Raw genomic sequence first — 12,312 nt, 5'->3', positions numbered from 1 at the left:
TGTGTGTGTGTGTGTGTGTGTGTGTGTGTGTGTGTGTGTGTGTGTGTTCTGGTCAAAAACGAGAATTCTTAGAACTCAAAGAGCCTCAGAATACTTCACTATACTGTGGTCATCATATCAATGACAGATTTTGAAAATAATGGTGGAATTGATAACATTAAAATCTATTGACAGCAGGGGAATCTCATTATTCCTAATGTCAATTGCTCACCATTTCTACCAGCTGATATAAAATGCTTATGATCAGCACAAATGGTTAGTGATAGCTATTTCACCAGGATTCTGAATGGTGCATAGTGTATATGTTTTGACTAACAACAAGAAACATGAGTTAAAACTGTGTTCATAATTGGTTTGCACTATTCCGTTCACTTAAAACTCTAGCCACCAGTGTAGGGAAGCCATTGTGTTGCCAATTCTGGCTAGGTAGCCTTCTTGGAGACGTTTTATGTTTTGTCATAAAAAGAAGTTTAAGTTGTAAGATTTTTTTTTTAATTTTATGTGTATGGATCGTTTGCCTGCAAATATGTCTGTGTACCATGTGTGTGTATGCAGTGTCTATGGAGGCTAGAAGAGGGTTATCAGATACCCTGAAACTGGAGTTAGAATGGTTGTTAGCTGCCATGTGGATGCTGGGAATTGAACTCTTTTTCTCTAGAAGATCAGTCAGTGATCTTAACTGATAAGTCATCTCTACAGCCCCCCCAAAATCATTTTAAGTGCATATTAATATATTAATGTATAAATGTCCTTGTGGTGGCTTTTATGCCCAGTCTCTTGACTTCAGATTTCTACTTTGATTATATTAAGCTATAAGTTAAGCTATATAAGTTAAGCTATAAGTTATCGTAGTATTTGGTTTAATAAAGTGATGATACCACCCAGGGTATGCATGCTAAAGTTACAAAGAGAAGAGAAGCATCCCCAGCATGACATATTCTACTTTCAGTGATTATTTACTTTACTTACTACCTTAGTCAGTTTTTATGGAGCTGAACCTTAGGTTTTAATTGCTTCCCAAAACATCAGGACCAAAAGAAACTTGGGGAGGAAAGTATTTATTTCTTCTTACACTGCCACATCTCATTCTATCACTGAGGGAAGTACAGGCATGAACTCAAATAGGGCAGAAACCTTGAGGCAGGAATTAATGTAGAAGCCATAAAAGAATGCTGATTACTTGCTCAGCCTGCTTTTATATACAACCCAGGAGCACTGGGGATGACTCTACCCACAGTGGGCTGGGCCCTCCCATTTCAATCATCAGTGAAGAAAATGTACCACAGGACAACCTGGTTGAGGCATTTTCTCCAATGAGGCTCATCTTCCCGGATAATTCTAACTGATGTCAAGTTGACAGAAAACTGATTAGGACAAGCTGTGAGCAAAATACTTGTGAGACAACTTAAAGAATGAAAGGATCAGTTTGGATTGAAGTTTTAGAGGTTTGTGTCAGCAGGCCTCAGCTCCAGTGATTCTGGGAACATGGTGAAACTAAATATTATGGTCATGGTAGTGGTGGCAGAGGAAGAAACTATTCACCTCATAGCAAACAAGAAGTAGACAGAGAGGAGAGCCTGGAAACCAGGTCAGACCTTCAAAGGCATATATCCTCAGTGTGTTTCTGTCACTGAGAAAAAAAGCAACAGAAGGAAAGAAGGGTTTGTTTCATCTCACAGTTTGAAGATACAGACCATCATGGTGTCAGGAGCTTGAGACAAATGATTTTATTGTATCCAAAGATAGGAAGCAGAGAGAGAGAGAGATGAATGGTGGTGCTCAGCTCACTTTCACATCTGTCTCGTTTTATTCAGACCAGGACCCCAACTCATGGCATGGTTTTGCCCACAGTTCAGGTGGGTCTTCACACCTGAGTGAACCTGATCTAGATAATCTTTTATACACAAGCTCCGGGGTTTGTATTCTGGGTGCCTCCAGACCCTGTCAAAATAACATGCAATATTAAGCATCACACCTGGTGTTGCATTTTCTCCACCTATCTCCTAAGTTTCTATTACCTCCTAAAACAGCACTACTAGTTTAGGACCAAGGGTTCAAGATATGAGTATGTAGTGGAAATTTCATATTCAAACCATAAGAGGAACAAGTCATGCTACATTTTGAATGAAGCTGAGTAGCAGTCACTCCATTTCTTAAATCATATCAAATGGTACACACCTCAAAAATCAGCTCTGGTAAGAATACCTTTTTATTAAGGGAAGCAATTATGTAAATTATTATAGAAAATATAGTAAATTATTAGATTGAAAAAATAGGATGCCCAGAGAACTTAAAGTTGATTCTATGGTACCTTGAATGAGTTGAACATTTTATTACCAAACAATGCTGGAGAACTTGTGCATTATTGCATTGAGACATCTCAACCTATGAGTCATGTCTGCTATGCTATCTTTATTGCAGCCACTTTACTTGTGCTAAACTCATTGTGCCAATGTACATACCGCTGCTCAGAATCATTAAGAGAGAATAATGTTTTTCCTTCAGCTAAAAAATGGCATATCAAAAGCAAATGAACTCACCACTGTGATTTGCTCGTTAATCATCACTAAACTTGGCCTATAATTATAGAGACACTGATGAGAACAAACCATTGTCACATCGCGCCAGCACCGCAGTATGACTTTTAAACCCCACACAGAGTCTGTTGAACACTCGCATCTTTTGAGGGCACTCATTCAGATTCCTTTTGCAATTTTTTTGTTTGTTTATTAATAGGACAGCCATCCTATTTAAAATGGCTTGTGTAGTACATGAATTGAAGCTTCAGAACAAAAGTCATCCATCTATCAAGTCTTCTAAGGTGCTGCTCAAGGTTCAGATAGGTTCAGAAAGTGTGTGTGTTGGGGGGGGAATGTACAAAACAATATCACATAGCATGGTGCCACAAATCAGTAATTCAAGTGACAGAAAGGGTAATCTAAAAGGATTACAAGCCAAAAGCAGCCTGAGCCACATTTCTAATGACAGGCCTGAGAAAGTTGTAACAAAACCCTGTCTCAAATATAAACAAAAATCAAGTAATCCAATTAAAAAATGTAGTACAGAGCTAAACAGAGAATTCTCAATAGAGGAATATGGAATGGCAGAGAAACACTTAAAGAAATGCTCAACCTCATTAGCCATCAGGGAAATGCAAATCAACATGACCCTAAGATTTCACCTTACACCCATCATAATTACTAAGATCAAAAACTCAAGAGACAACACATGCTGGAGAGGTTGTGGAGAAAGGGGAACCATCCTCCACTGCTGTTGGGAATGTAAAATTATACAACCACTCTGGAAAGCAATCTGGCGCTTTCTCAGACAACTAGGAATAATGCTTCCGTAAGAACCAGCTATACTACTCCTAGGCATATACCCAAAAGAGTCTCAAGTACACAATAAGGACATTTGCTCAACCATGTTTGTAGCAGCTTTATTTGTAATAGCCAGGAGCTGGAAACAGCCCAGATGCCCCTCAGTGGAGGAATGGATGCACAAATTGTGGTATATCTACACAATAGAATATTACTCAGCAATAAAAAACAAGGAAGTCATGAAATTTGCAGGTAAATGGTGGGATCTGGAAAAGATCATCCTGAGTGCACTATCCCAGAAGCAGAAATATGCACACGGTATATCAGCACTCATATAGACATATAATATAGAATAAACCTACTAAAATCTGTACACCTAAAGAAACTAATCAAGAGGGAGGACTCTTGCTAAAATGCTCAATTCCTATCCAGAAAGGCAAAGAGGATGGACATCAGAAGAAGGAGAAGAGAGGGAACAAGTCAGGAGCTTGACACAGAGGACCTCTGAAAGGCTCTGCCCTGCAGACTATCAATGCAGATGCTGAGACTTATGGGCAACCTTTGGGCAGAGTGAAGGGAATCTTATGAAAGAAGTGGGAAGCAGTAAGATCTGGAGTGGACAGGAACTCCACAAGGAGAGCAACAGAACCAAAAACTCTGAGCACAGGCATCTTTCCTGAAACTGATACTCCAACCAAGGACCATGCATGGAGATAACCTAAGGCCCCTGCACAGATATAGCCCATGACAGTTCAATATCCAAGTGGATTCCACTGTAATAGGAACAGGGAATGTCTCTAACATGAACTGATTGGCCTGCTCTTTAATTACCTCCCCCTGAGGGGGAAGCAGCATTACCAGGCCACAGAAGAAGACAGTGCAGTCACTCCTGATGAGACCTAATGGACTAGGATCAGAAGGAAGGAAAAGAAGACCTCCCCTATCAGTGGACTTGGGGAGGAGCATGCATGCAGAGGGTGGAGGAAGGAAGGGATTGGGATGGGAGGAGGGAGGGAACCACAGGAGGGATACAAAGTAAATAAAGTGTAATTAATAAAGAATTAAAAAAAGAAAAAATAAATAAACAAAAACAGTATTCTCCCAATATGAAGACACAACCTATACCCCCAAACATATATATATTTGTCATTTGCACATTCTCAACAATGATTTTATTTTATAATAAAATACACATGTATAACACAAAGTATGTCATTTTTAATTGTACAATTCAGTAGTATTAAATACATCCAATATGTATTAAACATCACTGTTATCTCATTATAAAATCTCATCACTACTAGAAGAAATCCTATGTCTATTAAACATTCATTCATCCTTTTTCTTATGCCCCTACTCCAAACTTTCTGTCTCTGTTTTTACTCTTCTGTTTGTTTCACATAAATATAATTATACAATATTTGGTATATTATGTCTGATTCTTTCATTCAGTACCATATTTTCAAGATTACAGCATCGATGAATACTTCCTTTTTATGACTAAACAATATTCTAGCATATTGACATTCCACATTTTATATGCACATTTCATCGTGTTTTTTTTCCATTTAATTGATTTCCATAATATTTCTGTATTTCGTAAGGTTGAGAGTCCTTTAAATTTTCTTGTTATTTAGCTTTAAAATGAGAAGTATACATCATGATTATTACCTTTACAGCCATGAGATCAATATACTATACATGTGGTTAAGCCTTTGTATAGATTCAAGGATCAGTAACTAGAATATGTTGGGCAAAAACTTCAATGCCTACAGAATAAGGAGTGTTCAGATCAGTCTGCACACTAGGCAACTGACAATATTTGACCACTGTAATTTACAAATCAGTAATCATCTGGTTACTGTTCAATCCAATGGAGCATGAAGGTTGTTTTCGTTTGCTAATCGGTAATGCTGTCAATAGATGGGAGGTCTCTTTCCTTTAAGCTTTACTAAAATTATACAAGGATGATTTTTCAGAATTGACTTGACCAAGGTCATGTAGCAAAAGATCAGCTTCATCCTCGCACCTTTTTAAGATGCTCCCATTGTTCTTAAAATTTCTGAGGAAGAGCTATGACATTTTGCCCTCACTTCCCAGCAAAATTGGGAAGGATCCCAAAATACAGTGTACCTGTAAGAAAAGGCAGAGCATGAAGTCCAGAATTCAACTCGTAATCGTAAATCAAAGTAGCCTACCTACTCTGCACAGTAGGATCCAAGATCACAGATTACCTGAGTGAGGTTTTAGAGACACTGTGCATGGAGGCTGAAGGCAAAATCTCTGCCCACCCCTGCATTGTGTTCAGAGCTCTGCATTCAAAGCAGATTTGAGATACTTGGAATTGTGATTAGTAAGAACACAGGACATGCTGTACTTATAGTCTAGTCACTAAATCAAGGTTACTAACTTATAGTCATGACAAAGTTTCAGTCACATCCGTAATTTGAATTTTGTCCTTGAATTGACCATGCACTGACTATTTTACCTTTTAGCAACAATGTTGCATACCTTTGAGGATAAAGATGAAAAACAACTGTCACAAGGTTTGTGTTAGACTGCAGTAATCAGATAAATTTTTTTTCCGTTTTCTCTAGTCTCCCAAATCAGCATTTATTAGTGCTGCAAAAAAGGCAAGATTGAAGTCCAATCCCGTCAAAGTGCGCTTTTCTGAAGAGGTCATCATCAATGGCCAAGTGTCTGTGAGTTTACAATTATCTGTGTTGTTATGCAGAAAAACACTTGAGCAGGGGTTTCTGCTCAAGTCAAGCCAATAATGTTACTAAAATGTTTATTCTGGACCTGGTTCTTGTCTATCATGAGAGTGTCAAATCTCAAGACAGAAAATGTAATGGTTCACCACCTTGTTGCCCCTCAGTTCAACACAACCAGAAAAGGAGCTAACCTGGTGATTCCTGTGACACTTGCTGCACTAGCAAGTATTTATTGGGTTTATTGGGTAAAACAAGCTTCCTTTGAAATTCCACTTCTTGTGCCAACTAAGCATGATTCCACAGAATAGCTTTTTATATATTGTGTGAAAAGAATTATGTTTTCCTTGAATTTTTTTTTTTGTGTGTGCATGTGTGTGCATGTGCACTCACGTGAATGCCAAAGTAGTTGAAAGTACAGATTTTGTATATAAAGTTTAAACTAAAGAATGATCCCCCAGGTCCCCACAAATAAGTCTTCATGAAAAGCATGGCTTCATGATCTTCAACATGTATAATGTAAAAATCAAGAGGATACTTCATTTCCAACATTACCTACAGAAGAAAAGGGAGTGGGTACTCTTTCATTTTTGTTTTTGGTTAAGGTTTTAGGAAGCCTTTACCTAAGGTACTAATAATTTGGAGGACACTGGAAATGCCAGAGTTTTGTTGTTGAAAGTTGATGGCTTCCATCAGTGACATTTTTCTAAATGAATCTATAAGGATAGGCCTTCTTCTGTGATGTATTTGCTATGGATCACAAACTCATTCCTGAAGTTAGCCCTGCATCTGGATTGGAAGCTATGGACATACATGTGTATCCTGGACAAATCTTCTTATTAGTAGCCCAGCCTAGGGATGTTTAATTTTAAGGCCAAGGTATAGAAATGTGTAATAATTCTCCTTCAGTTGTGATAAAATAGCAAGCCTAAACATCAAGGAGAAAGGATCTTCATGGCTGCAGAGTTTTCGGTACATATTCTTTGCCTCTTGATTCTTGGCCTGTGGTGAGGCAGAATATGATGGTAGCAAGAGCTTGTAGGAGAGGCTGCTCAGTTCACAACATCCGGAAAGTAGAAATAAATTGAGATACAGATGGATAGGGAGAGGAAAAAAGAGAGATAGAGAAGATATGAATGAGAGATATAAAATCTGTGTACATAGGGGCCTAATACTTTCTTCCCTGTTATTCCAGCTGGGCTCTTAAGCTACTTGATGCCACCCCCTATTTTCAGGACTAGTCTTCTCCCCTCTGTCAATCATCTTTGAAAGTTTTGTTATAATACACTCAGAGGTGTGCTTTATTAATCTTCTAGGCAGCTCTCAATCAAAACTAGTTGACAATCAAGATTACAGTTCATGGCAGGTCAATCTCATAAATTGTTGTGGCACTTCTGAGAAAAGGTCTGAGGTTGTCACTGTTATCCTGTGCACATCTTGTACTTCCCTGTGAACTTGATATACTTTGCTCACTGCAACGGATCACCATCAATCTAGGCACATGTCATCAATTCAGAACCCTGTCCCAGTGGAGCAGTAGAAGATTCCAGGCAGAGAAAAGACAAGTACATCACATCAAAAATTCATCAGAAAATTACTTTTCGTCCCAAGAGCTTCTCAGCATGTGACGAGGCATCTAAAGAGAGAATAATATTCTAGATGCTGTTGTGACAGTATCATTTCAACCGTATTCATAAGAGGGCTCATGTGAGGCAGCAGGAATGTGAGAACACTGCCACAGGACCAGTGGTCGTCTGCAACCTCTACTGCCTTGCTAGGATCTTATAAGGAACTTCAGTTGTATATCTACCTCTTGATACTTGGGACCTGATCCTTTCTAATATGGTCTTCTAAGTCACAAGATGCCTTGTTTTCTGAATTTAAATTCAGGCTTATTCAGTGAGTCAGGCAGCAAGAAGGTCACTGTGGAAGGCCATGGCAGTACAAATGAAGGGAAGACATTCAGAGAAAGAAATGGGGCAGTGAAAGTCAAGGGAGCAGTTAACGAGTTATACAAGGGTTATGCTTACTCAGACTATAAAATACTTATAAACATTTGTGCATATGGTCTACATTGCCTTCTTCTACAAGCCAAAGGACATATGGCTTTACTATTTCTAAATCCCCAACAGCTGTCATGACTCTGTAACAACAAATATATGGGTATAACACAGTTCACTCTAAGGACTCATGGATCTTACATGGATGTGTCTACTTCTCACCTTTATCTCTTTCATCATCTCTTATGATATCCATTTAAGAAAACACCCTTAAGGAATTCATTTCACAGGTTGACCCTTAGTCATATTTCAAATGGGCATCATGCTTTGGAGTATTTTAGATTATGATATTATGAGCTGTTCTTTAAAGCTTAGACTTAGCACTTGACTGATTTCATGGCACTGGGAATGGAAATGAATGCTCTCCCCATGCTGGATAGGTTTTGTCAACTAGAGACACCTAGGAAGAGGCAAACTCAGTGGAGGGATTGCTTTCATCTAGTTGGCTTGTGGGCAGGTCTCTGGGATTATCTTGGTTACTAATTTATATAGGAAGGCCCAGAGCACTGTGAGCACTGCCACTTCTGGGCAGATCCTCCTGAATTTTATAGGAAAAGTAACTGAAGGTGAGCCTGGAAGAAAACAAGTAAGCAGCATTCCTGTGTGTTCCCTGCTTCAGCCCCTGCCTGCAAGTCTTGCCTTGAATTCCTGCCCTAGCTTCCTCCAGCAGTGGACTGCAACCTGTGAGCTTAAATAAACCCTTTCCTCTCCTGCTTGATTTTGGTCATGGTGTTTTATCACAGCAACAAACATCTAACCAGGATATCAGACAAGTGCTCTAACACTGAGCTAAAAGCCTTGACCCACGTTTTTCTCTTTTAGCACATTAGCTTTCCTCTTATGTTTTCCTTTTGAGCTGAGAAATACTCCTAAATGGGTTACAAAACATTTCAAAAAATAACTTTACCCTGTGCTCCTTCATGCTTGTGACTCATTTGCATGGCCACCACTGGGACTAGTAGTCTCCTGTCAAACAGCATCATTGATGGTCCTCATTTTGTTTATTTAATCCTGATAGGAAAAAGTCAGAGCTTGTAGTTCCAAACACAGATGCTTGACTACAAAGGAATTAAGTCTGCAATAATGTTTTCCATTGGGGAATCTTGCTTTAAAAAAAAAAAATGTATCTTTTTTTTTTTTTCTGATGAGCAAAATGTCTTGTGAGTTATTTGTAGCTGGAAAAATATTGCTGTGAATAACTTAGTTCAGATCTGATGGGATACCTGGTTGGCCTTTGAGCATTTGAGTGTTTATTCTTTCTTATATTGTGATAAGAATAAACCATAGGCATGTGTGGCCACTGCCAAGAGTAGAATTCTAAATTGACTGACCTTCACAGCCACCATTTCTGTTTTCTGCCATCAAACAGGAAACTGTTAAAGACAATTCACTTCTTTTTATGCCAAATGTTTTGAAAGTCTATTTGGAAAATGGACAGACCAAATCCTTTCGCTTTGACTGCAGCACCTCCATCAAGGTAAGATGACATTTGAACTTTGTGCCTGTACTCATTATGTAAAATCATACCAAGACAGAATGCATAAACTGAGAAGGGCTCTGTTCTTTTTGTCCCTGTTGGTACTATAAACAATATAACATGCTATCTATGAAGAAACACCAGGGCTAGTCATTTTACTGCAACGGCAGATTAATTAAAATAGCATGACTGTCACCAAGAAAGCTTGGCACCCTGCCCAAAGCCAATAAGACTTCCCAGCAAAGTCAGCCACCAAGAAAATAAGGATGTTAAATGTTAATTGAATAGCTGCCACTTTGGTGTCCAGAAAAAAACAAGGGGTAGAATAATGTAAAGGTAACATTTACTTTTGGTTGCTGTAACCAATTGCTTGAAAATGCTATATAACAAGTTGGAAATGAGGTGTGCTTCTCAGGAGGGGGTTAAAGGAAGAGCTACTATGCAATCCTATGATTTCTGCACCACGGGTGAGTTTTACATGATAGGTTTGGTAGCAATCCGTATGGCCCCCACCCTATATTTCTTTCCTTGAAAAGAAAAGTGCATAGCCTTCTCTTTTTTTTTTTTATTATACGAAAGTGTGTTCAGAAATTGATTGCTCCCTAATGTCTCATCAGCCTAAAATAGGCTTTCTTCAAATGGCACAGTCAGAAAAATTTTATGGAGGTAAAAATGTACCTAGTGACGATCTGTACCATAATCTAGCAAGAGAATATCAAGTCTGTGTTTAAAATGTCTATCAATAGTCAACCATTAATTCTCCGTGTTTGAAAGGATTCAGAGTAGACCTCACCTGTGCAAATGGTTCTGCAAAGCCCACTTGCTGTGCATTCTTACTGTCATAATACCAGTAAGCAGCTGTGTTTAAATTGCCTTAAATACATGGTGATTCAGTAGGCAGTAGAAGGCACAATATTAGTAGATGGGTGTAGGAGCGCTAAGTCATTCTTAATTGCCCCAAATGAAATGCTAGTTCCTTTCATATAAGACTTTGAAATGTTAATGGCTGATAAAATTGTTTTCCTTTTTAATACCAAAGAATGATGAGAGAATAGTTTATCTAAACTTGATCAACTAACAGGGGGTCAGCAAATTCATTCTGGAAAGAACAAGAGAGTAACCATTTTAAGCTTTGGAAGCCATCTGATGTCTATAGGAACTATTGAATTCTTTTCTTGCATCAGGAAAACAGCCACAAAAAATGTGGCATTGAGAGAACCTCAAAACCACCATTCAGATGAATGGTCTCCTTAAGGAACATCTAGAACTCAATCACTTGTCTTCTCACATTGTAGTTTGTTTCAGCATAAAGTGAAAAGATAGATTAAAAAAGGAAAGTCATTCCATAGGCATGGCCTAGGATAACTGAGATGAATATCTTCCAGTGCCCCTTTCCCATGGAACCTACAGGCAGTGTTTTACTCTACTGGAAATGATGTACACACACAGAGTATTCCTAAGAAAACTCCCGTTTGTCTTGCTGTCCAGAGTTTTTGTTGGAGATTGGTCACATAAACACAGCTTACTAACTGTATAGCTGGCCTTGGTGCCTTAGCCCTCTAGATGTCAAGTTGAGTTTTGCAAAGCCCAAAACTACTTGTGTGCTACTATTAGCATACATCGACTGTCTGCTATGATTCAGGGCTTTAGCTAAAGCATAGTAACTCCTGCCAGGCTGGCCACTGAAGACCTTTTCTCAAGAGCAAGATGGCAGGGCCACGTCTTTCTTTAGGTAAGGCTATTCTATTCCTGCACACACATTGTGTGGGCAAGTGGGGCTGACCATTTTGTTCAATGGACCATTGTTTTTGCAAACATTGGAACCTGTTCACACAAGTACATTACCACAAATCTTCTGCCCTTCTAGACTTATTCTGTGTCCCCCAGTGGCTCAACTCTTTACTGTTACACTTTCTACCTCATTACAAGATATCTGTTAAGACTTGAGTACATTTCTTAACAGAAAGCAATCTAAACTGAAGAGAAGTTCTAGTGTTCATTCCTCCTGGCGTCTTTATTATAAGAACTCACATTAGACTGAGTTTGATTTCCTAGTGCATTACAGGTGACAATGAGAAAAAACTAGGAGCTATGAAAAGAGTTTACATCAGTTTCAAGTTTTCTTCTCTTGTACCTAACAGCCTCATTAGCACAACAGACACTGGTTGTTGGACATAACAGAAATAGAGCAGTGATGAAAGGAAGGTAACAACTGCTGAATATAATTTGCCAAAATTCTCATTACAACGTTATAACAGGGAGCAAGTACCAGAATCATTTCCCACTACCCCACCACTGGTTTGCATAATGTCACATAGAGTTCACATATGTACACAAAGACTGGGTTGTGTTTTTCTTTCCTGGAAATACATATATGTGTGTGTATATGTGTATGTATGTATATCTGTAAGTACATATATATATATATATATATATATATATATATATAGAGAGAGAGAGAGAGAGAGAGAGAGAGAGAGAGAGCAGGGAATCTTTTAGATCACATTCACCACAATAAAGGAACTTTTGTTGAATAATTATTCTTCAGGAGGTGAGTGTGGTTAGCTTTTGTGGATTTTGTTTTAATAGGGTCAAAAGGCAACGAAGTAGACTCAAATAACAGAACAGTCTATCAAAACACAATTCATTCATGGGAAGGTTTTTCTACCTTCACAACTATTGAGATTTTAGAATGGATGGTTCTTTGCTTAGGCTTCCCTGTGCATTGTAAAGACATTTAGCAG

General features: G+C 38.5%; 1 protein-coding gene across 1 annotated transcript in view; it reads left to right on the top strand.

The window, feature by feature from the left end:
* Window positions 1-5,917: 5,917 nt before the first annotated feature.
* Window positions 5,918-12,312, top strand: part of LOC129684677 (FERM and PDZ domain-containing protein 4) — a gene marked incomplete at both ends in the record, with an annotated part of 30,388 nt that continues 23,993 nt past the window's right edge. The window contains 2 exon segments of the mRNA XM_055617887.1: window positions 5,918-6,022; window positions 9,461-9,568. Of these exon segments, the coding sequence (XP_055473862.1) occupies window positions 5,918-6,022; window positions 9,461-9,568 (213 nt within the window).

This window comes from Psammomys obesus, unplaced genomic scaffold (assembly GCF_907164565.1).
Source record: "Psammomys obesus unplaced genomic scaffold, mPsaObe1.curated_primary_1811, whole genome shotgun sequence".
Classification (NCBI taxonomy): domain Eukaryota; kingdom Metazoa; phylum Chordata; class Mammalia; order Rodentia; family Muridae; genus Psammomys; species Psammomys obesus.
This window is presented reverse-complemented; position numbering and strand designations above follow the sequence as displayed.